Source organism: Canis lupus, chromosome 36, assembly GCF_011100685.1.
Source record: "Canis lupus familiaris isolate Mischka breed German Shepherd chromosome 36, alternate assembly UU_Cfam_GSD_1.0, whole genome shotgun sequence".
NCBI lineage: Eukaryota > Metazoa > Chordata > Mammalia > Carnivora > Canidae > Canis > Canis lupus.
Window position 1 is genome coordinate 5,137,657 of NC_049257.1, and position 27,100 is coordinate 5,164,756.

At 43.4% G+C, this 27,100-nt stretch overlaps 1 protein-coding gene and 1 long non-coding RNA gene across 2 annotated transcripts in view; one reads left to right on the plus strand and one right to left on the minus strand.

Annotated features, from left to right (window-relative positions):
• Window positions 1–27,100, plus strand: part of TANC1 (tetratricopeptide repeat, ankyrin repeat and coiled-coil containing 1) — a 223,726-nt gene that overhangs the window by 115,634 nt on the left and 80,992 nt on the right. The window contains exon 5 of the mRNA XM_038584592.1: window positions 24,132–24,236. Coding sequence (XP_038440520.1) covers window positions 24,132–24,236 — 105 coding nt within the window. The remainder of the gene's footprint in view (window positions 1–24,131; window positions 24,237–27,100) is intronic.
• LOC119867813 lies at window positions 13,340–24,170 on the minus strand. The gene is made up of 3 exons (XR_005384580.1): window positions 23,841–24,170; window positions 20,436–20,558; window positions 13,340–13,594 (listed from the first exon to the last, which is right to left on the minus strand). It is a non-coding gene; the product is annotated as an uncharacterized LOC119867813 (long non-coding RNA).

Sequence of the window (27,100 nt, forward strand, 5' to 3'; positions counted from 1 at the left end):
GATCATGAACTGAGCTAAAATCCAGTTGGATGCTTAACCAGCTGCACCACCCAGGTGCCCCTAGGTATTTGTCTGTTTTTATGCCAATACCACATGGTCTTGATTCCTTTAACTTTATAGTAAATGTTGAAGTCGGATTGTGTCAGTACTCCCAACTTGGTTCTTCTCCTTCAAAGTTGTATTGGCTATTTCAGATCTTTTGCCTTTCCACATAAGCTTAGAATCAGTTGGTTAATATCTACAAAATAACTTGCTGGGATTTTGACTAAGAATACATTGAACCGGGGCATCCGGGTGGCTCAGCGGTTTAGTGTCACCCTCAGCCCAGGGTGTGATCCTGGAGACCTGGGATTGAGTCCCATGTTGGGCTCCCTGTGTGGAGCCTGCTTCTCCCTATGCCTGTGTCTCTGCCTATCTCTCTCTGTGTCTCTCATGAATAAATAAAATCTTAAAATAGATTGAACCTATAGATAATGTTGGGAAAAATTGGCATCTTGACAATGTAGAGTCCTCCCTTCCATGAATATGGAATATCCACTTGGTTTGTTCTTTGATTCCTTTTATTAGCATTGCTTAGTTTTCTTCATGTGGATCTTTTACATATTTTGTTTATACTGAAGGATTTCACTTTTTGAGGTGCAAATGCAAATAGTATTGTTTTTAGCTTCAAATTCCACTTGTTCATTACTGGTAATTGGTTTTTGTATATTCTGTATCCTACAAGCTTGCTATAATCCCTGTTTCAGGAATTTTTTGGTCCGTTATTTTGGATTTTCTACATAGATGATCATGCCATCTGTAGAAAAAGTTTTATTTCTTCTTTGCCAATCTATATGCCTTATCTTTTCTTGTCTTATTGCATGAGCTAGGACTTTGAGGGCAATGTTGAAAAGGACTGATGAGAGAGGATATCCTTGCCATGTTCCTGATCTTGGTTGGAAAGCTTCTTGTTTCCACCATTAAGTATAATATTAGAGTTTTTGTAGATATTCTTTATCAAGTTGAAGAAGTTCCCCTCTATTCCTGGTTGTCTGAGAGTTTTTTTTTTTTTTTTTTTTTTTTAATCATGAATGGGTGTTGGATTTTACCATGAATTTTCTCCATCTATTGATATGATCATGTGATTTTGCTTCTTTAGCCTAGTGATATGATGGATTAACTTTCTGATGTTGAACCAGCCTTGCACACCTGGGATCAATCCCACTTGCCTGTGATAAATAATTATTTTAATTTATTTTAAGATTTATTTATTTTAGAGAGACAAAGCAAGAGAATGAGAGATGTGAGTGCACACACACAGCAGGAGGAGCAGAGGGAGAGAGAACCTAAATTCTAGACCCTGTGCTCAGTGCAGAGCCTGATGTGGGACCTGATCTCATGACCTGAGCCGAAACCAAGAGTCAGATGCTCAACTGATTACACCACCCAGGCACCCCTGTAAATATTTTTATACATTCTTGGATTTGATTTGCTAATATTTTGAGGATTTTTGCATCTGTATTTATGAGAGCTATGGATCCATAGTCTTCTTGTGCAGTCTTTGTCTGGTTTTGGTGTTAGAGTGATGCTGGCTTTATAGAATCAGAATGAGTTAGGAAATATTCCTTTTACCTCTATCTTCTGAAAGAGATTGTAGAGGACCAGTGTGATCTCTTCCTTAAATTTCAGTAGAATTCACCAATGAACCTATCAGGGCCTGGTGCTTTTCTAATTTGGAAGGTTATTTGTCAATTCAGTTTCTTTAATAGCCATAGGCCTATTCAGATTGAGCTCACTTTTTGAAAAACTTAATGTATTATCTGCCATCAGTGAGACACTTGTGAGACTCTGGTTTTAGCTAACTAAAATATTAATGATCCTAATAGGTGCAGAAGTCTCCGTCCACCCCAATCTTGGGCAGTTTGGAAGTGGATTCACCTCTTATTTGGTGTGCTTGCATAGGTTATAGGTATTTCCGTATCTGGGAGATGGGGGTAATAATAGTGCTTCTCTTTATAGGGTAACTGAAATTTAAATGAAATGTAGACTGTGAATTGTAGGGCCTGATACACAAGCTGTTCCGTGGTGGTGGTTGTTTCAAGGTAGTCATCTGCCTTTGAGCCCATCTTCATTTTTCATTGTCTGACTTAGTGGCCAAGAATGGATTCCCACAGTATCAGTTCTCTCAATTCTCCATCCTCAGCCAGGTGTGTCTCCCCGATCCCCAAGGGATTTCATCTTCCAATATCTGTTTTTCTGGCAAGCATGTGTCCTCTTGATGGGCAGCAGGCTTTATTCTCTGTGAAGAGGACATGAAAGCAGTATAAGGCAGTGACTGACCCACTGACTGGGTTCCAATTCCAGCTTTACCACCAACTACTTGTATTATTCATCTCTTGTTTTGCATGAGATTTGTTCAAAGTGATTAAGATTATGCCTGTAAAACTGCCCTGTAAAGGAAGCCAGCTCTTAGAGCTGTGATGTAAGTGTAAAGGTTTAAGAAAGCACTTCTGAGCAGGAAAGAAATCTGAGCAAAGGTAGAATGTGTGATGGCGCCTTGCCTCAGTGATCTGTGAAGCTCCTGTGAGCTTCGTATGAAAACAAGAGCAAGTGATTCCTGAAGCTGGTGGAGAGTAAGTGCTCTAGAGTGGTCCACACTTGCTTACCAGGCAGTGGGAGCAAAACTGCAATGGAAGCTGAGAGAACACTTAGATGTCCAAAGCACAGTTACAGAGTTGCTCCTTAGTAGGTAAATGATAAATTTGGCACTTAAGGCAGAAATCTTTGTATCTGGTTACTCTTGAACATCCCTGAAATTGCTTATAAATGTATATGCAGACATACTCTCTCTGGATGAGTCATTTTTCTTCTGCCATTCAACACAGATGATTGTTTATTTGGATGTGCCAGATGAAGTAGGTAGCTTGTTATGCCAGAAATATGTACCTTATACACAGTATCCCATTATGTGATGGTATGTAGAAGCTGGAGAGTGCTAAGGGAACAGGAGATGCGTGTCTCATCCTCTAGAACCTTTCCCCCACCTTGTGGAGCACATGTAGTTGAATGCAGTTGAAGTAGTTTGTGCTCAGGTCATAACTCCTTTGTAACACTGGAGAGAATTGTCATCTGAGAATATAGGAAGTATTATGGACACTTCTGCCTTGGGCATTTCGAGATTTCACAAGGACTCTGGATGTGAGGGTCTTTAGTACTCAAAAGAAAATATGTGCCTGCTGTACACATCTTAGAGTCTACTGTTAATATTTGATGCAGGAATTAGAGGTCTTTTTTTTAAGGATTTTATTTGTTTATTTTTATTTTTATTTTATTTTTTTAAGATTTTATTTATTTATTCATGAGAGAGAGGCAGAGAAGCAGGCTCCATGCAGGGAACCTGACATGGGACTCGATCCCAGGTCTCCAGGATCACACCCTGAGCTGCAGACGGCGCTAAACCGCTGCGCCACCTGGGCTGCCCTGTTTATTTATTTCTTTATTTGAGACACAGGGAGAGAGAGAGAGAGGCAGAGACACAGGCAGAGGGAAAAGCAGGCTCCATGCAGGGAGCCTGATGTGTGGGACTCGATCCCGGGACTCCAGGATCACGCCCTGAGCTGAAGGCAGACACTAAACCACTGAGCCACCCAGGCTGCCCCCAGGAATTTGAGGTCTTGAAGTGAGGCTTACAGGCTAGAGATTCCCTATTTTGTTAATCAAAAAATGATTGTGGACTTTGAGATCTTCAGCAAAAATTTAATGGAGGTTTTCTTTATTAAAAGTAGTTTACTTTTACAAAATAATTTAGAACATTTTTTTCTCAGTTCTGGAGTTCTTATTAGAGTCAGGTGTGTGTTCTCTAAAATTTAAATGAATGTATATATGCATTCATACATACATTAAAATTTATATGCGTAAAAAGGATTCTCAGGAAGCATGGTTTTGTTTTTTATCATTTTTAGAAGCGGTGTTGAGATTTAAGCAGATATCCTCTGCATTCCATAAGATGAACTTCTATACACGTCTTTTTCCTTGCTGCCTTCTTAATGGGGAAATTCTATCCAAGCTATGTTTGTAGTGTAGTGAGAAGTTTCTGGCCCTTAAAAGATGGATAGACCCGGGGTTCAAATCCAAAGTTCCTGTTCTTAGTAGCTCTGTGTCCTTGGAGGTGACTTGACAAGCTCTCTGATTCTGGGTTTCCTCATAGTTCTTAGAAAGGGTAGAGGGGGATGTTGGTAAAGTGCCTGGCTCCTAATACACGCTCAGAAGTGCTGTAGCTCCTGACTTCTGAGATCAGGTAATTTGCTCCTTTTTCCATTTGTTGGCTTCTCCTACTGCGTCCTCTTATGACTCAAGTTTGACTGACCTGGACAGTGGGAAAGGCACTCCTTTCTCAGTGCAGGGACTTCTAATACCTTTCTGTTGATACCTGGATTTGGGTCTGTAAGTTCTGGGTGTGGCTTTGCAGAGGAGGTGACCTGTCCACAGTTCGTGTGAAAGGTCTCATGAGATCTTTCGTTGCTTTTCATTTCCTGTAGTAGGTGTTGCTCCCAGCCAACTGCCTTGTTTATTTATTCTTGGTCCTGTTGTAGTTCTTATTGAAAGTGGTAAAGAGGGACACCTGGGTGGCTCAGGGCGTGATCCTGGAGTCCCGGGATCGAGTCCTACATCAGGCTCCCTGCATGGAGCCTGCTTCTCCCTCTGTCTGTGTCTCTGCCTACCCTCCCCCTCCCCATCTTTCATGAATAAATAAAGTCTTAAAAAAAAAAAAGTGGTAAAGATCAAACAGTAAGAATGCAAGTAACCAAGATTTGGAGTGTGAGAAGCAGTTCACAAGGAAGCAGGCTGATAACCAGAGTTTGGGGTGAGGACAGGGAAACCACCTAGCACCTCTGTGCCGTCTTGATTCTGCCCACCTATGAAAGATCCTTCAGAATGGCCACCTGGGGCCTGTAAGACTCTCAGGAAGAAATGATGTCAACAGGCTAGGTCAAGGAAGCACACATTAAACAGTTTCTGAAGACTTAATATTTATTCAACATTAGGTCTTACTGCATTTTTTTTTTTTTTAAGTTGGTGGTGTTTTAATAAGCAATTGCTTGGGGAATAACAGGTCCTTTTAAGGCAGGAAAAATCTTACTAGTTTCATACGTGTGAGTCCCCTTGATTTTTTTTTCACTGTTGCTTGTAGGTTTCATAATGATACAGTGGAAAGAAAAAATAAAACTTACTGAGTCCAGTATATTTTCCCTGAAATGAGAAAGAAACCTTCTAGCAGACTGCTTAAGAGAATCCTTTTTAATTTGCATTTGGATACTCTTATTATTTTTGTGGTTCAGTTTTCCTGCTTCCTTTCAAACTGGAAATTCTTAGTTTGTGTGCCCTTTGGCCTTTAAAAATAGTCCTTCTTTACACACTGCTGCTCTCATGAGCTCTTGCTTCCCCTGGTTCTTCTGGACTTGCTGGTAGCTGAGTTGGCAAGAGACTTTTCCAGGATCCCTTTCATCACAAGAGGACACTGTGTAGGTGGATGTGACTTTTTTGTGGTGGTGACCTTTATTTTTCCTGAATGTCCTCAGAGACACAGGAAAAATTCTTTCACTTGGTGATTTTGTGAGGTTCCATAAACATTTGTCTTATACAGGCTTATTGAGCATTAGCTCTATGTTAGGCTGTGGGGTAGAGGTAAAGTTGATAGAAAGGTGAACAAACACCTTGCCCTAAGCTTTGAGGACCTCCCAGATGAGTGAGAGAAGTGATGACCTGTAAGACTTCGAGCTGTCTACAGAGTCCTGATGTCATGGAAAAGAGTGAGAATCTTTGGGGGCAGTTGGTAAGGTGCCAAGGGCATGTGACATTAGGGGGTGCTGTTAGCGTGTAAATTAGGGGTTACATAGCTAACAGGCGTTGGGTGGGCAGGAAGAATGTTCTTTAGGGAAGGAACAGCCCCACTTGAGGTCTAGAGAGCATGCAGGAATGTGAGTGATGGCTGCACTGGCCGTAGCTCACAAGGCATAAGGGGGGCGGCCAGTAATGTCAGAGGAGAGCATGGAACTTCGATGGGAGCCAGGAAAGACTTTAGTCTTTTGGCAGTGGTGTCCTTTGATCACTTTTTAAGTAGAGGGAAGGAATAAACAGGGGCTGGAGGACAATAACTATTTTATACAGGCCATTTTGGAGTTGGGGCAAATGGTTGGGACTCTTTTGTAAAGATTCAAATGAAGTATAGGAACCAAAAGCTCTGCATTGACAGGGTAATGGAGGGAAGTGGAAGTTTGTTTGAGAAAGTTGTAGGGAAAAGAATCTATAGGTTGTGGTGACCTTTTGTACATGAGAATGAGGGACAGAAGACAAATGCAGAACAACTCTGGGCCAGACCTCTTTTCATACCATAGCACACGAGAGATATTTGTTCAGCATTTGGGGTAAATGGGCTGTCCCTTGAGGTCCTGCCCCACACTGCCCAGCAGCTGAGGAGTCCACATTTCTGCACACGCTTTACCAATTCTTTGCAAATCAGCTGGGAATCTTGCCGAGGGATCTAGCTTGGTTTTCTAGGTGAGTCCAGATTCAAAACATTGTTGTTGCACTGGTGGCTCTACCTTTCTCTGCTATGTAATTATTAGGAAGTGTCTCCAAGGTGATCATTATTCTTGTAATTTAGGTAAGGCTCTGACAGTTGGAATTTTAACGCTGGTCCTGGGATTTCAAGTCAAGCTGTTTCTGTCCTGCCATAGGCGTAGGTGCTATGTAATTAACTACAGTGTAGAATACAGAAACAGGTTGGTTGGGCAGGCTGGAGAGTTTGACTTTGAATATCTTGAACCTTAGATGTTCCACAGAGCTTCGCTCATGAAGAGTGTTGGGGAGTTGGAAGTGCGGAGCCTGAGCTGAGTGCTGGCCTCAAGCCTGGAGGAAAGAGGGATGCCTGGGGGCTCAGTGGTTGAGCATCTGCCTCTGGCTCGGGTCATGATCCCAGGGTCCCAGGATTGAGTCCTTCATCGAGCTCCCCACAGGGAGCCTGCTTCTCCCTCTGCCTGTGTCTCTGCCTCTCTGTGTCTCTTGTGAATAAATACAATCTTAAAATCCTTCCCCCCCGCCCTTTTTCTTAAGACATGGCATCTGCGGTAGTGGTTAGAAAGTTCAGGTACAGTAAGGAATAAAAAGTGTTCGTTTTTGGCAATAGGGTAACTGATGACAGAATAGAATTGACAAGTTTCTTCTGTCAAAGGCCAGATGGTAAATATTCCAGGCTTTGAGGACCATAGGGTCTGTGTTGTAACTACTCAGCCTTCTCATTGTAGCACAGTGTAGCACAGGTCAGCCATAGACATAAATGCGTGGTCGTGGGTATGGTGTACTAACATCTATGAAAACATGCAATGGGTCCGATTTGACCCCGAGACCATAGTTTATAGTTTCCCAGCTTAAAGGAAGGGGGGGGGATGAAACTTAGTATTTATGTAGGACTTAACCATGTACCAGACACTTTATATTCGATCCTGAGGTGTAGGTACTAACCTCATTCACAGTTGATGAAGAGACCCAGGAGTAGATAATTTGCCTATAGTTTACACAGCTAGCTCCTGACTGGCTGGGATTTCCGTCAGCCCTACTCCAAAGCCCTAGACGTTTCCGTTTCACCTTATTGCTGCTTAGAACAGCGGCATTAGGTCAGATCCCTTCCGGTAGGTACAGATGGCACGGAAGCCATCAAGCTCTTCATTCCCATGACCTTCAGTGATGCCATGTGGTGGTGGTGGTTGTTTTTTCCTCACCCTTGTATTAGTTTGCTGGTGCTACTATAACAAAGTACCACAGAACGGGTGGCTTAAGCAACAAAAATGTATTTTCTCACAATTCTGGAGGCTGGGAGTCCAGGATGAGAGTGCTTGCGGCTTTTTTTCATCCTATGGCCCCTCTCCTTGGTTTCCAGATAACCTCCTATTCATCGAGCCCTCACATGGGTCTTTCCTCTGTGCCTGTGCATCCCTGGTGTGTGTCTGTGTGTCCAGATTTCCTCCTATAAGGACATCATTCAGATTGGATTAAGGGCCCATGGCAGTGGCCTCTTTTTAACTTAATTACCTCTTTAAAAGCCTGCTTTCCAAATACAGTCCCATTCGGAGACACTAGGAGTTATAATACTTCAGCCTATGAAATTTGGGGAGCACCATTCAGCCTGTAACAATCCTCTTCTATGGTGGGTGTCAGGGGACTGTCAGGAACACAACCTGAATGCCTAATACAGAAGATAAAGGCATTGTCCTGTATGTGAAAGTATCTTAGTTACCATGTGAGCTTTGAATTGATTTTCTAAAACATAAACTTTTATTTTATTTTAAAGATTTTATTTATTTGAGAGGGAGAGAGAGAGAGCGAGCGAGCAAGACTGAGTCGGTGGGGAGGGGCAGAGGGAGAAGGGGAGAGAGAATCTCAAGCAGACTCCACACTGAGCATGGAGCCAGACATAGGGCTCCCTCTCATGACCTTGAGATCATGGCCTGAGCTGAAATCAGGAGTCAGATGCTTAACCAACTGAGCCACCCAGGTGTCCCTAAACCTTTTTATTTTAAAATAGTTTTAGATTTAGAGAAAAATTGCAAATGTAGTTCAGAGTTCCCATCTAACACATACCCAGTTTTTCTTATTACTAACATAGTACATTAATGATTATTGTCACAATAAACTAATATTGATACGTTATTATCAACTAAAGTCTATGCTTCATTCATATTTCTTTGGTTTATAACTAATATCCAGGATCTTATTCAGGATACCACATTATATTTATTTGTCATGTCTGCTTAGATTCCTCTTAGTTTCTCAGACCTTCCTTGGTTTTGATGACTTTGCCAGATGCATACTGATTGGAATTTTGTAGGAGGCCCCTCTGTTGGGATTTGTCTGATGCTTCTCTCTTAATTAGACTGTAGTTAGGGGGTTTTGGAGACGAAGACTACAGAGGTCAAGTGCCCTTCTTACCACATCGTTTTGATGGTGGATACTAGCAACGTGACTTATCACAGTTTATGTTAAACTTGGTCACCCAGCCTCGGTAGTAGTTTCCACATTTCTCCATAGTAAAGTTGCTCTGTCTTCTTATGGCTGTCTCCATATCCTGCTCTCTGGAGGAAAGGTGCTGTGAGCAGCCCACATGTGAAGAGTGGGGTATTCTCCTCCCTCTCCTCAATAGTGAGGTATCTACATAAATTTGGGATTTTCTGCATGGAGATTCATTTCTTCTTCCCCATTCAGTTACTTATATCAGTGTAGATTCACAGGTAGGTGACATTTCAGGTTTCACTGTGAGATCGCTACCTCAGGGGCACTTGGCCCTTCTGCCTCACGTGTTGCCTTGTGGGCTCTAGGTGAACGGGAGCTCTGCAGAGGCCAAAAGTGTCAGAATTCTGTTAGATCCAGCCTAAAACCTGGGCAGAGGGCTGCTGCCTCCACAGTTTAATTCCTCCATATAGACTGTTAACCACAGAGTTGAAACCATCAAAAAGGAGCATTTCTGGGTTTTGTTCTCCTAACTCCTCATGGGTGCAAGCATTGTCCTGATAGTGAAGAAATGCACTTGTGGATTTTGTCTGAAATCCGCATTGAAGCAGCGCCACCGTGTGGTAGTTGCTGAAGGATGAGTGTCTTCCAGGAATAATTTTGGCCTGTTTCTGGGACACTCCTGACCCATGTTCTTAAAAGAGGCTACCTTATGACTTTGGCTTTGTGCATCACCAGGTGTAGATTAAAAAAGTAAACATTTGAAGGTTAAGGTTCTTAATAGCTCTTTCTTTTGGCATAGTAACTGCTAACTTTGATCACCCAGACCAAAGGGTGTCTGGGTATCTTAAGGTAAGCTTTCTTTCTGATTATTTAAAATTGTTTAACAGCTGAGGCATAAAAGTACAGCAGGTTGAAACCCTGAACTTCTGGAGCTGTTTTTCTTTGGATTAGGCAGGTTGGGGACTTATTTTAATAGTGTCATTCTTCTTCACTGAAAGGTTTTAAGATGTTTGCATCTGTGTGGAAAGCAGGCAGGGGTCCTGCTAATGCCTGCCGTGGGGATGTGGGGCCGGGATGGGATTACTGGAACTCTGGCTCCTGGAAGTGTTTACATCCACAGGAGGAGTCTCTGGGCACGGGCACGGGAGAGGTGTGGGAATTGGTGGGATAATCCATAGGGCTTTGTGGTTGACCTGACCGTTAGCAAGTGCTAAGCTGGAGGTCAGTGTGATAGCCTATTGGAATTGGTTTAAAGAAAAAAAAAACAACAAAAAAACAAACAAAAAAAAAAACAAGAAGCAGTAAGTCAGTGTGGAATCAGGAATTCTGAATTGAATGTTAATCTTGATCAGCTTCTGCAAGTGAGATGAAATTGTAGTTGCTTTGATGGATTAAAAAAAAAAAATTCTAGGGCAGCCCAGTGGCTCAGCGGTTTAGTGCTGCCTTTAGCCCAGGGCGTGATCCTGGGGTCCGGGGATCAAGTCCCACATCAGGCTCCCTGCGTGGAGTCTGCTTCTTCCTCTGCCTGTGTCTCTGCCTGCCTCTCTCTCTCTCATAAATAAATAAATAAAATCTTAAAAAAAAATTCTAAAGAACCATACTGTAACTCCGTATACAGACCATGTGTCCCTGGGGTCAGAGCACAGAGAGAAAGACGTTGCTGGAGGAGGTTGTGACTGGCTCCGTCACTCTAGAGGCTGTCTGCCTGTAAGGAGGTGTCCTCTGCCAGGAGCTCTTCAGCTGGCTCCTTGTCAGTGATGTCATGGGTTACCTATGTCATCTGTGAGTGCAATTTGTCCTGTTCAAACTCGAAAGAGATAACAGCTAAGCCTCCAGATACGGCTCTGCTGCTGCTCTCTGAGGTTCCTGATGTTTCCAAGAGGTATTTCAGATAACGGCCATCACATGCTTCCAAGTGTGAGCTTCTCACCAGAGGTCACAGAAGAACATTTGCCTCAGGCTCACAAGCCCAGCTCTGCTCTTGCTTTCAGTCTCCGATGAGCCTTTCATGGGACTCTCTGGATTGTTAGAGGCCACGTGTGTGTGGCCTGACACACCAGCCTCTGACCATGTACAGCAAGACCATGGGCTGCTCCTGACCTTAGAGAGAGTGGCTCTGAGCAGCGTACCTTCTCTGTTCAGACAATAGGAACATGGAGAAATGAGTTATCTGGGGGATGCTGAGAAGAATAGCATGATGACCATGGGGACTGTGGTGGCACATGGAAGGTTCTAGAATTCAGCTGAAGGACTAGAAATAAATGATGGCTAGCATTGTGGGCTGGCTAAGGGCTGTGAGAGTCCACTTGCACTGTGGACTGTGATAAACTTGGAGTTAAAGGAATTTGGGGGAGTCCATTTTTCCTTTTACCTGCTCTCCTTCCTTCCATCTTGAACTCCTTCCAGTGAGCATTTTGAAAGTGAGAAACTGACTTTATACTGTGGAGAGACCATTGTGAAAATGAGTCTTTTGATGTCTTAGAGCAGCATTTTGTCTGTATAGCAGATGATGTTAAGAGTTCCAAATTACTCTTCAAGCTATCGTCGTTATAATTTTAAACGTAGCTTTCTACAACCTTTAAACTCCATTTACAAATTTTTTGTTTATAATCTAAAGTCAAGCGTTTAAAATGAATTTCAGCTAAAGCTAAAAATTACATATTTTGAATAGGAATCACAAAGCTAATCAGTCAGATACTCTGATAGTCCATATTTTAAAAGCATTAAAATTTTTCTCCTAGATGTTCCCTGATTATGCCCTGCAATGGCAAACTTAAAGGTAACACAGTCCTTTCAGTCCTTTGAGTTCGACTTCTTCAGCTCTATATTTAATTCACAACCTTGCTGAGGTTGCGGGATGACCAGTATGATCGATCAGCTGATCAGGCAGGTCGAGGTTGGGACCAGTGAGTTGGGACCAATGATTGATGATCACAGTATGTTAACTATATAAGGATTAAGTTGGGCTTCAAGTAAAAACAATCAAATGCATAATGGCTTAAACAAAATAAAAATTTGTTTCTCTCGTTAATAGTCTGGGTTAGATGATGCAGGGCCAAGGTGACTTTAAGGTGTCCATGGTCAGGGAACCAGGCCCCTGTCTTGTGCCTACCCTCTGCATTAGTTGCGTGGGACTGCCGTAACCAAGTACCACCTACTGGATGGCTTACAACGGAAATTCATTCTCTCACAGTTCTGAAGACCAGAATTCAGAAATCAAGGGTTTAGTACGATTGTACTCCCTCCAGAGGTTTTGGGGAAAATCTGTTCTTGCTCTCCTACTTTCTGGGGGCTCCAGGTGATCGTTTTTTATGGCTACTTCCTTCCATTCTGTCTCTGTCCTCACGTGGCTTTCTCTGTGTGGTCTCCCTTTGCATCTCTTGTAAGGATACTCATGATGGCACTTGGGGCCCACCTGGATAATCCAGGAAGATTTCTTCACCTCAGAATCCTTAATCACAAACCACTCTTCCAAATAAAGAACATTTACAGGTTTCAGAGATTAGGTCATGCACATATTTTTGGGCGCCATTATCAGCCTGCTGTACCCTCCTACCACAAGGTCACCTCATGCTCCCGTACGATTGTTAGCATACCAGCTAGCATGTCGACATTTCCTGCCAGATGGAAGAAAGTGAGAGGAGTCCTAAGGGGCCCCTGTCAGCTGGGTTGGCTCGTTTTAAACACTCTTCCTCGAAATCCCACCCAACACTCCATTTCCTCTCAGTGATTGCATTTACCTAGCTGCCAAGCGGGCTGGGAAATGCACTCTCTGATTTATTTAATTCCCTGTGCTGCTGAAGTATAATTTTCAAGAAGGCAAAAATAGGACATGCAAATACAAAGGTCATATGTCAACAATTTTATTTAGCTCATTAATTAAAGAGGGAATGAGTAAGATGTTAAGGCTAGTTTAAATGAGAATTTGGATTACAGAGATTTATATGCTCTGCCACACAAAATTTGTTTACATTGCTATGGACAGGAATCATTTACATTGCTATTAAGTTTTTGGCAATGTGCAGAGCTGTAAAATAGTCCAGTTGCTAGAAAGTCAGTCAAGAATATAGAATGAGATAGTCTTGGAGAATCTGCTTCATGTAAACAACCCCTAACACCCAACTCAGCAGACGCTCTGTAATCTCTTTGCCTCTCTCTAAATATTGGGTACTTCTTAAAACAGTGACCGGTTAAAAATTATGGCTTTCTTACCAAGATAGAAGTGGATAGTAGATGCTGGAACTGGCCTCCCAATGTTTCTGCCTCTCAGTAGGTCAGAGATACTTGCCAAGAATGGAGGCATCCTACAAGTTAGTGATTTTCTCCTGTAGAGATGGACACCCTAAGTCAGACCTCCCTTTTTAAAAAATTTTCATTTTTATTTGTATATAATGAAGTTTACTTTTTGTTGAACAGTTCCGTGGGTTTTAAGAATTGCATAGGGTTGGGGTCCCTGGGTGGCACAGCAGTTTGGCGCCTGCCTTTGGCCCAGGGCGCGATCCTGGAGACCCGGGATCGAGTCCCACGTTGGGCTCCCGGTGCATGGAGCCTGCTTCTCCCTCTGCCTGTGTCTCTGCGCCTCTCTCTCTCTCTCTCTCTGTGTGTGTGACTATCATAAATAAATAAGAAAAAAAAAAAAGAAAATGCATAGGGTTGTATTATCAGCACCACCAGAGTCAAGTACAGAACAGCTCCCTTACCCCCAAATTTTCCCTCATGCTGTTCCTCTGTAGTCAACTTCTACTCTCTGGGATCTGTTGTCTAAATCTATAGCTTGCCTTGTCCAGAATGTCCTATAAATGGAATGATACAGTACACAGTCTTTTGAGTCTGGGTTCTTTTACTGAGTATAGTACACTTGAGCTTCATTTCTGTTGTGGTGGGTATCAATACCGCTTTTCTTTTTACTGCTGAGTATCATTCCATTGTGTGGAAATACTATAGTTTATCCATTCACTAGTTGAAGGGCATTTGGGTAGCTTCTAATGGTGGTTGATTGTCAGTAAAATTGTCATAAACATGTACATGCAGGTTTTTGGGCTAACATACATTTTCATTTCTCTTGGGTCAGTACGTCATTGTGGAATTGCTTGGTCACATTGCTTGGTCACATGGTGTGCTTAATTTTATATAAAAATGGCAACTCTTTACTAAAGTGATTATACCATTTTGCATCCCTGCCAACAGTGGAGGAGAGTTCTCATTGGTTTGTCTCCTCACCATCAATTTTTATTCTTCAGTTTTTTGTTTTTAAATTTTACCATTCTGCTAAGATGTGTCATGGTAACTCCTTTTCAGAGTGGGGCCCTTTTAACGGTCCTCTATGCAACCTAGTCAGGTTGTAACAATATCCCTGGGCAGTGTTGTATGGCTACCCAGGACAGGCTAACCCAGTGGGGTTCAAACCTGAGTGCACATCAGAATCCCTCTGGTCTGCAGTGGGTCTGAGGGTTTGCATTTCTAACAAGATCCCTGGTCATGCCCTTGTTCCTGGTCTAGGGACCATTCTTTTGACCATGATTGGTCTGAACCTTCAGGGAAAGAAAGTTCTCAGGGATGCTGCCTCCCTCTTTTGGAGTTGCCACTTTACCACACACCACAGGGCTCCTTTCCTGCTTGTGGGAGTAACAGGAGAACCCTTTCTCTTATGGGCTTTCTTCCCTAGTTCCTTAGGTAAACTCTAAAATTACCATTCCCGGAAGGAGTCAGATTTTTTTCCTAGGGACATCTTAAATCCAGGATTTGTGGTTAACCATGTATTGGGATGGCTTGGTTAATGATGCTTACCAGCAGGAAAAAACCAACTTCAGGCATTAGATCTTTATGGTGAATTATAATTGCTACCAGTAGGTAGAGGAGGTGAGGGCTAGAGAGTTCTCCCCTATAAACTCAGATGTGAAAGAAAACAAGGCTCAGACAGGGTTCTGTCCGCATGTAGATTCATTAGCAGACTGGCTCACTGCAGTCATATAATGGTTTTACATGACTAGAAGTTCCAGATTGGTTCTTTTAGGGGGTCAGTGCCCTGACAGCACCTTGCATTCATGATTACTGCAGCAAATACAGATTACCTCTATCTCCTAGACAATATATTAATTTTTCATTGTTGCCCTAAGAAATTAGTGGAAATACGTACACTTAAATTTATTATCTCACAGTTCTGTAGGTTAGAAGTCCAGGCATAACTGGTTCTCTACTCTGATTTCACAAGGCCCACTGAAGATTTTGGCCAGGCTGCATGCTTTTCTGGAGGTTGAGAGGATGAGACACTCCCACGCCTGTTTACAATGGCCGAATTCTATGCCATGTGGCTATAGGATTGAGGTCCCTAGGGCTGGGGGCTGTTCTTAACTTCTAGGGGCTGCTGCATTCCTTTGCTTGTTTCTCCCTTCTTCCATCTTCAAAGCTAGCAATGTGGCAAGTACAGAAAGGTTGAGTCCTTCTGCTTTGAGTCTCTCCAATCGCCTCCCCCAACTTCTGCCTTTTTTCATCTCATACTCTTTCGGTATGAACAGTGTTACATGAGTAATAACTCAGATGACACTGACTTGCTACTCCTTATACAAGGCTCTTGTAAGACTTTCTGGAAGCCCCCCAGGGACATGTCACCTGTGCACCTGAAATGAAGACTGACTCTTCAGTCTTCTCTTTGGCTTTTAAGGGCTCATGTGGTTACACTGGGTCTACCCAATAGTCCAGGACAATCTCTCTAGTTTAAGGTCACCTGGTTAGTAACCTTAATTCTAAATTCCATCTGCAGGACTTCACAGCCATATCCACATTGTGTTTCATTTGGTAACCAGGGAACAGGAATCTTGGAGTGGCATCTTTCAAGGTGTTCTGCCTACCGCAGACAGAATTTTAGCTTATAACCAGACATAGGGTGGGTGCCAGATAATTTCCTGGTTTTTTGCATTGGGATCAGGAAATTTCCTGGAATTGGCAGCTGGACCTGGATCCTTTATTTAGTAAGCCTAGGCCACGTTTCTGAGGGTCTGCTAGATTTTCATACCTGGGTTAGGCCACAGTGTTTCCTGGATGTTTCTGGTTAATCCTCTTAACTCATTTGTGAGCAAGTAGGGCGAGGGGCCGAGGGAGAGTGGGAATCTCAAGTGACTCCTTGCTGAGCGGGGAGCCCCACACAGGGCTGATCTCACCACCCTGCCATCATGACCTGAGCTGAAATCAAGAATCAGTCACTTAACCGACCCGGGTGCCCCCTGGTCTTTCTTTTAAAAGCTAGTTAACCTTGGGGTGCTTGGGTGGCTCTGTTGGTTAAGCACTCAGCTCTTGCTTTTAGTTGAGTCTAGATCCCAAGGTCATGAGATCGAGACCCCCTGTCAGCCTCCACACTCAGCTCAGAGTCTGCTTGAGATGCTCTCTCTCTGCCTTCCTCACTCCGAGTGAGTGCATGCATGCTTGTGCTCTCACTCTCCCTCTCAAATAAATAAATAAAATCTTAAAAAAAAAAAAAAAAAGGCTAGTTAATCTCTGGAGTCTATATTCCAGAGCAAGACAACTAATTGCTTTTAGGCAGTAGATGAAAGGCACCTGATACACATTTATACCACTTATTTATGTTGAAGTGTTTGGAAATCAATTTTAGGCAATATGATAGTTTTGTCCCCTCGCTGAGAACTGGAGGAGAGCATGTTGATATCTTGTTCCCACACTATGTCTGGCATGCAGTGGATGCCAGTGGATACTTGTTGAGTAAGTAAGGTGGATGAGTGTATTTCCCTGCTTTGGTTATATAAAAACAGGTACAGTGTAGGAATAGCACGACCAACCGATCAAACTGCGTTGGCAGAAAGTGGAAACATTACTCAGGGTATTTTGTAGAGTTAGGGGTTTATTGTACTCCTAGTGCTGTAAACATGCACACTACAAACTGAGACTAGAAAATCATTGTCAATATTTATTTTAAAGCTGATTTATTGAAAGGAACGTGGCTTCATTTTGAAACCATTTTTGCTGCTTGATTTAAGTGCCTGAATGGCAATGCACATTTATATCACACAGCGCCTTGTGCTTTGTGTGAGGGAATCAAGGCTGTCTGCCCTTCTCAGTACACTCTTAAAAAATAAGGTATTCAGAATAGGAAAAAGGAGGCTTATTGAGAGTGATGTCAGGTAACTCTCGTATTTCAGTCACCCTTTGCAGGTGACTCATTGTTTTCCTCTCACATTCTTTTTTTCTTTCCTTCCCTAGAATTAGTCTGAATTTCCTCAGACCTTAGCTGTCTTTGGATATGGAGGAGGTTACACACAGCAGTAACAACTCAGATTGCACTGATCTATCACCCTTCTCTCCCTACACAAGGTCCCCAGGCAGTTGTAAAAGTGTTTCTAGAAGTTTCTGGCAGCCCTCGGGGCAGACCAGAGAAGCTTCTGCTGCCTTGCCTCTCATCACCTCACAGTACCCAGGCACGTGGGGTTGGGGAACCTTGTGCTGCCTTTGTCCATCCGTGGAGTAGAGCCCTCTCAAGCAGCATTTAAGGCTTTTATTTGTAGTCTCGTCTCTTCTTCTTTGGGGGAAATCCAAGTAACAGACAACACACTGTGCTTGAGATTATCTTCCCTTTGGGTCAGGCTTCCTGACTGGGTCAGTTCATTATCTGGCTCCTTTTTCCCCTCAAAGCACATCCTTCCAAGAAACTCTCACTGAGGGCAGCCCAGTCCCAGGTATGGTGTTCCCTTCATGCCCTCAGGCCAGATTTCCCCCTTTCTTAGTCCCAAGTGTATGTCTCTTCCTCCCCCCAACCCTTGTCTTTTAGGATACAGGAGGGGGAGGGGTCAGACTTTGGGAGCTCTCAGTACTGTGCCCTTTAAAATCCCAACTGTGATGTGATAGTGTGTCACAGCTCACCATTTGGGAATTGACTTAATGACATGTGCTTTAGGGATAAAGCTTCCCTCCCCCAGAGGAGATTCTCTTACTTATCCTTTATATCGTTCCCCTCTTGTTGTAAACATTTCCTAGCGTAAAATGAAAACCCCAGACCAGATAAAATTGACAGGAACCTTTTCTTTGAAAATTCAGGATGCTTTAAAAAAAAAAAAAAAAACCTCTAAAATGATTGATAATACAAAGTGTCACTTTTCATAGTGTCCAGATGTTGTGAAAAATGTAAGACTGCTTTAAATGCAGTAAGTAGCCTCAGGTGCTTGCTTCCCAAATATTGCTTTCACATATATATAATTATTTTTAACTGAAGTGCTCAGAAATGAAAAGTCACCCCTGCCCTTCTGTCTTTCACTGCCTGGAGATAAAGCCCAGTTTGGTTTATTTCTGCATCTCTTTTAAAAAATATTCCTTATATGGCAGTTTCTAAGCAGCAGAATAGTCAGCTGCATGATTAAAATGTCCGAAAGAGTAGGAAAACTGGCGGCTGGGAACAGTACACTTGGAGATTTACATAAAGGCAGAGGACTGACTGGGGAGAGCGCCTGCCTGGTAGGGACTGGTGATTGAGGGGAGGTTGCAGTGGATCCCCTCCCGGACCCACACGGTATAATGTGGGAGAGCTGTATAATGAGAAGAGCTGGCAGGAGCTCTCCTGGGGCAAGCTGCCTGCTGGGCCCCTGTGTGCCCTCTTTGGGGCATGTTCTGTGTGTCTCTTTATCTTAAGAGCCCTTTAATGTTGAGGACCCCAGGGCACCTGGGGGGCTCAGTGGTTGAGCGTCTGCCTTTGGCTCAGGGCGTGATCCTCGGGTCCAGGGATCAAGTCCTGCATCAGGCTCCCCAGAGGGAGCCTGCCTCTCTCTCTGCCTGTGTCTCTGCCTCTCCCGGTGTCTTTCATGAATAAATAAAATCTTAAAAAAATAATAATAAAGTTGAGGACCTTTCCCCTATATCACATAGTAGAGTGTGGGGGTGGGCAATGGGAGAATTTGGATGAGGTAAAGAATCCAGAGTTGCTTATGATCGAGAATGATTCCCATTTATGATTGAGAACAAATCCCCATTTATCTAAAGCCTCATAGACTGAGCAAGTTGGTGCCCCAACCACACAACCCTAGACCCTGTTGAGGCCCGACAGTAGAAAGGTGGGTCTCCTTGGGGGCCCCGCCCGTGGTGGCCTTGCTCTCCTACTTGATACCTTGGTGCTGAAGTATGGCCTAGCCATACTTAGTTAGGACATCAGTATTTTATTTTTATGGCCTTGCTCTCCTACTTGATTCCTTGGTGCTAAGTATGGTTCTAGCCATACTTAGGACATCAGGATTTTTATTTTAACAAGACATCAACCCCCCAGGTGATCTCTATATAGTAGATGCTTGAAGAGTGCTTCATACCAGTGCTGTGGGTGAGCTGCCCAGGAGTGGCTGGAAGGTAAGGTCTCTGCGACGGGGAAACATGTTGGCCTCTACATAAGCTGATTTTCCCACTGTTTTTTGTTTTTTGTTTTTTTTTGAAGTAATTTCTATACCTGCTGTGGGGCTTGAACTCAGAACCCTGAGATCAAGAGTCAGTATGCTCTACTGTCTGAGCCAGCCAGGTTACCCTTGCCGATTTTCATGCTAATACCTGGCAGTCTGTGTATTGTTTCTAAGGAACCCTTTTCTTAAAACACAGTAGCCGATGGGGGCACCTCGGTGACTTAGTCCCTTGAGGGTCTAATTCCTGATTTTGGCTCCGGTCATAGTCTCAGAGTTATGAGATCACGTTGGGCATGGACCCTGCTTAAGATTCTCTCCCTCCCTCTGTACCTTCCCCTCAACAACAATAACAACAACAACAACAACAGCAACATAGTAACCGACATACATGCTTTCTACATAATTATTATGTAGGATTATATTTTTGTTTTGTGGGGATTAACCTGATAGCGAAGGGGTGAGATTATTTTACTATAAGGTAGCTCGTGCTTGGGAATGTTGAGCATTTTATTTTAAATGAAAAGCTGTGTACAGAAAGATGCTGGGCAGTAGTATCCCCTGAGTAAGAGGGTGGCGGGGAGATGGAATTTGCAGTTCATGTCTCTGTTGACTAGGTGGGCGCTTCATTTTAGGCAAGTTGTTGTTTCAGTGGTATAGAAATCCGTGTCACTGTGGTTCACCAGCAGTTCAGGCGTAAGATGGGTGCCTGGTGGTCACAGGGCTCCTGCTGACGAGGCGTCTGGTCTCCCCCCTCCTTCAGTTAGCCTGCCCAGTGTGTGGACCCCCGGGGCCCTTGTCATGGTAGCCCCTTGGGTAGTAGAAGCAATAACGCTTCTCATTCTGGAGCGTGTGCCTCCTGTTTTCTCTGGCTCCTCAGAGTTCCGTTCTTGTTTCAGTTGCTAAGGTTCAGGGGAGGGTCTGGCTCGACTGTCTGATCCTAGTTTGTATCTGAAGAGCAAAGAAGCTGATGGACAGTCCTAGGTGCATGTTGGGGATGGGCTCTGCAGTACCACGACTGGTCAGGGACCTGCCGTTTCTTTCAGGGCATGTCCCCAACTGGTTACTTACAGTTCTTTTCTCCTGGTGACTTTCCCCAGAGAGGACTCCTCCAATGCGTTTCTGCCGTGGTGTGTGAGCTCGCTGCCCCTGATCTCACAGCTCAGGATGGAGGTGCATCTGGGGCCTGCCAATCTGCATGTGGAATTTTTGTTAATCCCGGTTTTTTAGTTTAGCTCTTGAGTCTCTATGGTCTCTATTGGCATTTAGACCTTCCAGAGAAAGATGCAGCCTCCAGGATGAGAGAGGGAATGCTTCCTGGTTCCGAGGGTCTGACTCTCCCTTAAATAGATTCTCAAGCCCTGACTGATCCTGTGTGGCCCCATCCATGCCCCTGCCTTCAAGGTGCCTCCTATCTCTGAGGCTGAGCCATCTCCCATCCTCGACCCCAGTGCTAACCTTTTTCAGCCCTCTCAGTTCACTGCTCCTTGGCAAGCTGTTTCTCTTTCAGAAGTTTGGTTTCTTGCCTGTGGTGGTCTTCTTTCCCCATCAGTCTCTCTCAAATCCCTTTACTGCAACTTTAATGATGTTTTGAAAAGGAGTAAAGGCAAACGAGTGTTCATCTGCTATGTTTAATGGAAAGTGTGCAAAGATTCTCTAATGAGCAATTGAGAGGAGGAAGGAACAAAACCTCTATAGTTGTAAATTTTTCTTGTTTTATAGCATTTGAGGTTCAGCTGTTTGTGGAAAGCAATTTAAATAAAAGGATCATGTTGGAGAGCAGTTGTTTATACAGGCATACCTTGTTTTATTGCACTTCGCTGTATTGCACTTTACAGATGTTGCACTTTTGCAAGTTGAAGATTTGTGGCAACCCGGTGTCCAGCAAGTGTGCTGGTACCATTTTTTCAGCTGCATTTGCTCACTTCGTGTCTTTGTGTCACATTTTGGTAATTCTTGCAGTGTTTCAAACTCCATCAGTGTTTACTGTGCCAGGCACTGTGCTGATCCTGGGAACCAGATCCATCTGGTCTCTGCTTTCATGGATGTTCCCCTTGGAACAAGAGGCTTACTTGTTCATCATTTAACTGTGGGATATTACTGAGGCCCGAGTTGGGGAGGCTGGGGACCATATTTGAACCTAGGTAGGTTTGACTGATTCCAGAGGCTCTGCTCCTAATACTCTGCAGAGGTGAGTATTTCTTATGGTTAGCAGTTGGCCTCTGAACAGAACACAGTCCTAAGACCATTACATGGATGGGCATAGGTGCTTTTTGAAGGCTCTGGGTGACATTGGGGTTCAATGTTGCAAACATTCATAAAAACCATTGTACATCCATTTTAAGAAAGTACTTACTTTTGGAGAATATTTTTGAAGGATATATGCGGTAGGTGGATTGAAGCCTGTAAATAGATCTGCTGCTTAGATTTGCTGTTACTATACACTGAAGAGTTAAGGTGAGCAGAGACTCACAGGCGTCTCTAGAGCGGTGGCATCATTGCTGGTTGGGGCAGTTTGAATCATGAGACAGTAATAACACAGGGCTTCACGTCCCCTGAGTCCTTTAAATGGAAGAGAGCAGATGGTAGGGGGAAAAGATGCCTGTGATCTCGTTCACTGTAGAGAATAGGTCAGGAACTAAAAGTATGGAAAGGTTCTCATACTTGGTCCTGTTTCCTGCCCTGTTAGAGCTCTTCTTCCTAGTTTCTGGCTCCTCCATAGCAAATATGTTAGTTTCCCATTTCCCCTTCTCCCCCAATTGTCTTTCCATGCCTATTTATATAGGGATATGTGTATGTTTTAGATAAAATCTGGATAATGCTTTGTATTCTTCTCTGTAGCCTACGTCTTCCGTTCATATTGTGAACGTGTCCTCCCTCTTCCCCTATAACCATTCCAGTTTAACTTTTGAAAAAAAATCCCCTTTCTGACAGAGCTAAATAAATTATGGAGGCAGCTATGTGATTACATACTGTTAGCTATTTGAAAATCACGATTTCTAAAGTCTGAAATAATATCCCTATTTGTCAAGTACTGTATACTTCCTTGATAATGCATCTGTTTTAATGTGTAGTACATTGTAGGCAGCTGGGAATTGGATAATTTTATACTAATGTAGATGCTTTTGCAGTAAGCCTTTAGATGGCAGCATCTGTCCCCACAAACCACATTCTGAACGGCACTCCTTAGACCATAGGATGTTTGATGCAGAAGAACGCTCAGGATCCACCTGACTAAGCACTTCAGGGTGGTGATGGGGCCCAGAGGGTCAGGGCTGGACAGGAGAGGGGTGTGGACCTCTGTCCACCACTCTGTCCACCGGCTTCTCCCTCACTGGTGTCAACTGTTGCCTGTCTCTGTGGCCTTGTTAAAAACACACTCCTAAGTATAAGGCAACCAAGGAAAATGAAAGTCACGTGGGTGATTCTGGGCCAAATGTAATGTGATGTTTGAAAGGAACAGACAAAATAAGCGGTCTTTTTTTTTTTTTTTTTTAAGCAGCTTCATTTAGATATAATTCACATATCCTACAATCCACTCGTTTAAAGTATACACTAGAGCAGTTTCTAGTATATTCCCAAGGTTGTACAGCCATCACCACTAATTTCAGGACATTTTAATCACTCCAGAAGGAAGTCTCATACCCCTTTGAGCTGTCACCTCCTTAGCCCGCATATCCCTCAGCCCCTGGCAACCATTCGTTCTTTGTTTCTATAAATTTGCCTAGTCTGGATATCCCGTGTGTATGGACTCCTGTGATATGTGGTCTGGGGGCACTGGCTTCCTTCACTTAGTGGTGTTTTCAGGTTTCATCCTATTGTAGCATAAATCGGTACCCCATTCCTTCTTATTGCCCAGTACTCTTGCACTGTGTGGATTCGTCACATTTTATTGTCTTCAATTGATGGACGTGGGGCTATTGATGGTGCTCCCACGAGCACGGGTGTACGGACCTCTGTGTGAGCATGCGTGAGTACACAAGTGGAACCGCTGGGCCACGTACTGTGTGTTTAACGTTTTGAGGAACAGCCAAGCTCTTTTCCACGGTGGCTGCACCTGTGCGTGGCCACCAGCACCGTGAGGAGTCTGTTCTGTCTTCCTAAGCTAAGAATTCCAGATTTTCTTAGTTGAGGCTGAGGGGAAGGTGAGAAATGGGACTGACGGCCTCTCCTGTATCCCTGGTTCGCGTGCTGGCCTGACTGCAGGCCTCCCTGAAGGTGGCCCGGTCGGGTGCCAAGGAAGCCACCGCCTCTGCGCCCCACACAATTGCCGTGCGTCACAGTGTGATAACGTGCCGGCGCTCTGTGGCGCTCCGAGTGTGTTTGTGACCCTTGCCTCCTGACTCTGGAGATACCCAGCAACCCGATCGTCTTTGTCCCAGTTAGAGACCAATTCCAAATTAAAAAAACAAAACAAAACAAAAAAAAACCCTTTGCCAAAAGCTGCCCAGGTTTGAACATGTCAGGATCACTTACTTGACGGATACCAAAGGCAGCCGTAGAGACCGCGCAGCAAAGGAGCCGCTTTGGTTTGGGTCCGAGCCTACATTCTCGCAACGGAGCTTACTGCCCCTTCTCCTTTGGCAGCCCCAGGCCGGACGTTCCCGCGTCTGTACTGAAATGAGCGTGCGTGTGCTCAAGGGAGGAGAAGGGGCCGGCTCCTCCTTTAGGCATATTTGGGTCCTGGGGAAGGACACACGCTGTACATTCCGAAGCTTTGTTTGCGTCTGGAAAAAATTAGCCACACTCGGATCTTTTCCACTGCAGGTCCCGTCAGGAAGCCCAAGTATGTGGAAAGCCCCAGAGTGCCTGGAGACGGAGTTATAATCCCGTTCAGAGAAGTGTCCAAGGCAGCAGAGCCCAATGAGAATGGTAAGAATATGTTTTCAATGATTCCCCCCCGCAAGATTTTACATAATGACATTCCATTTCTGAGTGAAACTTGAGTGCCTCTTGTAGGAATGCTTTGCCAAACTGAATGTATTTGGGAGGTTTTTCTCCCCCTCGGCCACTTACCGAGATCTGATTAGCTAATGTAGATTCTTGGAATTATATACACCGTGGCGGACTAGTTGAGTGGGTGCATATGCATTGTTTAAGGGTTGAGTCTTATTTCCTCTCAATTTTGACCTCTCCGGCATGGGGAGATAAGGAAAACCAGCCAGTAGACGGTTCCAGCACTCTTTCTGTTTTGCTTTTCGGTACTCCCTCGTTTTGGACTATACAGCAGGCTTTGATTGAAAAGCTGACACTTTAACCGTACAAACTCCTGATAACTTTCTTAAAAGCATTTGTTAGCTTTTGATAGCTTTTTTGTTTTTTAACATCCAAAATTTTTCTTGTTTTTTTCAACATCTAAAATTTTTCTTTAGAATGTTGAATTAACAACAACAACAAAAAAAGTCTAAATGAATTGAAATCTTTTAGTAAGGATATTGTATATATATATATTTTTTTTTTTCTCTATCTGGGACTAAGTGTAACAGACATTATGAACTATAGTATTTCACAGATGTATTAATAGTTGTTCATTTTTTAAATCAGTTTGGGAATTTACCATTTGTTCCTTTCTTGGGTGGCAGGGAGTCCTCAACACACAACTCCATAGTCTCTAGTTTGTAAGTTTTGAACTTATATCCCATTTTCCTGCAGAAACATGTGGTTAGGAATCCTGGCCTATGTAGTAAAGCCCATTTTACCTTCAATGTAGTTACAAGTTTATGCACTTGATCTTAGCCAAAGGGCCGAGAAGCGATGTTACAAATATATGTAGTAATACCGAAAGAGAAAACTCATCTGTATTTCCCCTTTGGAATACCTGGCATCCTCCTCTCCCTAATTGTGGATAGTCACAGGTGTACAGCTCCTTTATGTTCTAACCTCTGTGTCTGCAGTTTGTATTTCTGCTGATATGTAGTGTGGAGTGATACAAAGTAGGACATGTTAGGAAAATGGAGTAGGGTCGTGGCGAAAAAAACCTGAAAATGAGCTAAGAAGAGCAATTGGCAGAAGATAAACATCAGTAAGAGGAGTTTGGAATGGGTGGGAGAAGAGATGGTGCCAGGAGCTGGGTGTTCTGGGCAGGGAAGGGGTGCTGTTGCCTGTGTCTTAGTGTGAGAAATTGTATCCTTTCCCTTCTGTGCAGGCACCTAGCTGTTTGGTTTGAATATGAGGTTCACACTAGGATTTGCACTGAGGAGGGGCAGGGCACCAGGTATGAGTGGTGGTGAAGAGCAGAGAGTCTCCAGTGGTGTCTGGTTAGGATGGCCATTCTACAAACATGAAGACGCTCTTGGTTGTGAATTCATGTGTGCAGGGTAGGGTGTCCATTTTCTGATCTGTTCTCTCATTTCTATTCTAGCTTTTGAAAGGAAAATAAAAACCTGGTCCTCTGAAGTGAATGTCAATAATCAGATCTACCAAAGTGTTCACCCATTTCAGAATAAACCACCCTTTACTTCCATCTGCACCCTCCAAAACCTTTGAAGTCTGGTTATTTATGCCCTTCATGTTTTGGCTGGCCTGGACTCCTTGGTGTAACCTTTCTCCCTTGTGGGGAATATCACTGAGGTGCTGTGTAGAATTTAGGACTTCCTCTGGGTAAGAATGGGGGAGAAATTTAGGATTTGTGTTGGGCAAAGAAAAGAGGTTAAAAAGAATTCCTACTGTGAACTTTTCTCCTCTTGCCCAGGGCAGAGGGCTATCTTTCTTGAGGGAGACCTTCTCTTCATTGGCTGCCAAGTGAACTAATTCAAGTGTAAAGATTGATGTTGCTGGAATAGCCTGCAATTTGCACGTGTACTCAGATTCAAGATTGTCTTTCTGCAAGGGGACTAAAATTATGACATACCTGGGCTGTGAATACAGATCGGAAGTTTCCAGAAGTTTGGTCTAGAATTAAAGACATACAGTACATTTTCCCTTTTTTAAGTGTTCAAGTTCAAGAGAAGGGAAATAGATATGGTTCTTGTTTGTAAGCATATGGTCTTGTGTGGCTAGCCATGGTGTTGGTGGAAGCCCTCACAATTATCTGTTGGTTCATGAGAAAGTGGTCACTTCACAGTTCCACTTGACAATTAGTAAAGGATGGTGTGTTTTGTAATCCCCATGGAATCTTTTACATTTCAATAGGGTTAATTAAATCTGCCATATTAAAGTGTAAATTTTATGTCCAGGTCAATGAACCTAAAAGGAGAGGCTGGAGCAAACTAAAACTAATTGAGTTTGAGTATTAACCCAACCACGTACTAATGTACGGTAGACAAACCCTGCTTCCTAGGTTGATTATCAAGCATCTTCACTAAAGTTTTAACTTAAAATTTGGTCTTATGCTTTTCATATTTTCTTTGGGCATTTTTTTAAATCTCTAAGATGCTTTTCTGGATGCTGTCAATGACAGCATTTCAGAATTCACCAGAGTATTGAAAACAGCTCTTTGTGAAATGCTTTCGAAATTTCCCATAGGCTCATGAAATATCGAGTTACTCTTAGATATTTGAAATACCCTTCCCAGACTAAGCTGCCTCATTTTGTGGTTTAGCCCCATAAATTTATGATTCTTAGCTATTTGAACTTTAAATCAAAGTAAAACAAAACCAATGAGCACTTTCGTTAATTTATAAGTAATTATGTGAATTTACGTATTTTAGCCATCTGGAAAGTGGGTTGTATGATATGGGCAGATAAATATTTTTATTATATACAAAAACTCTGTTGAAGTTTACATTCACCTGGAA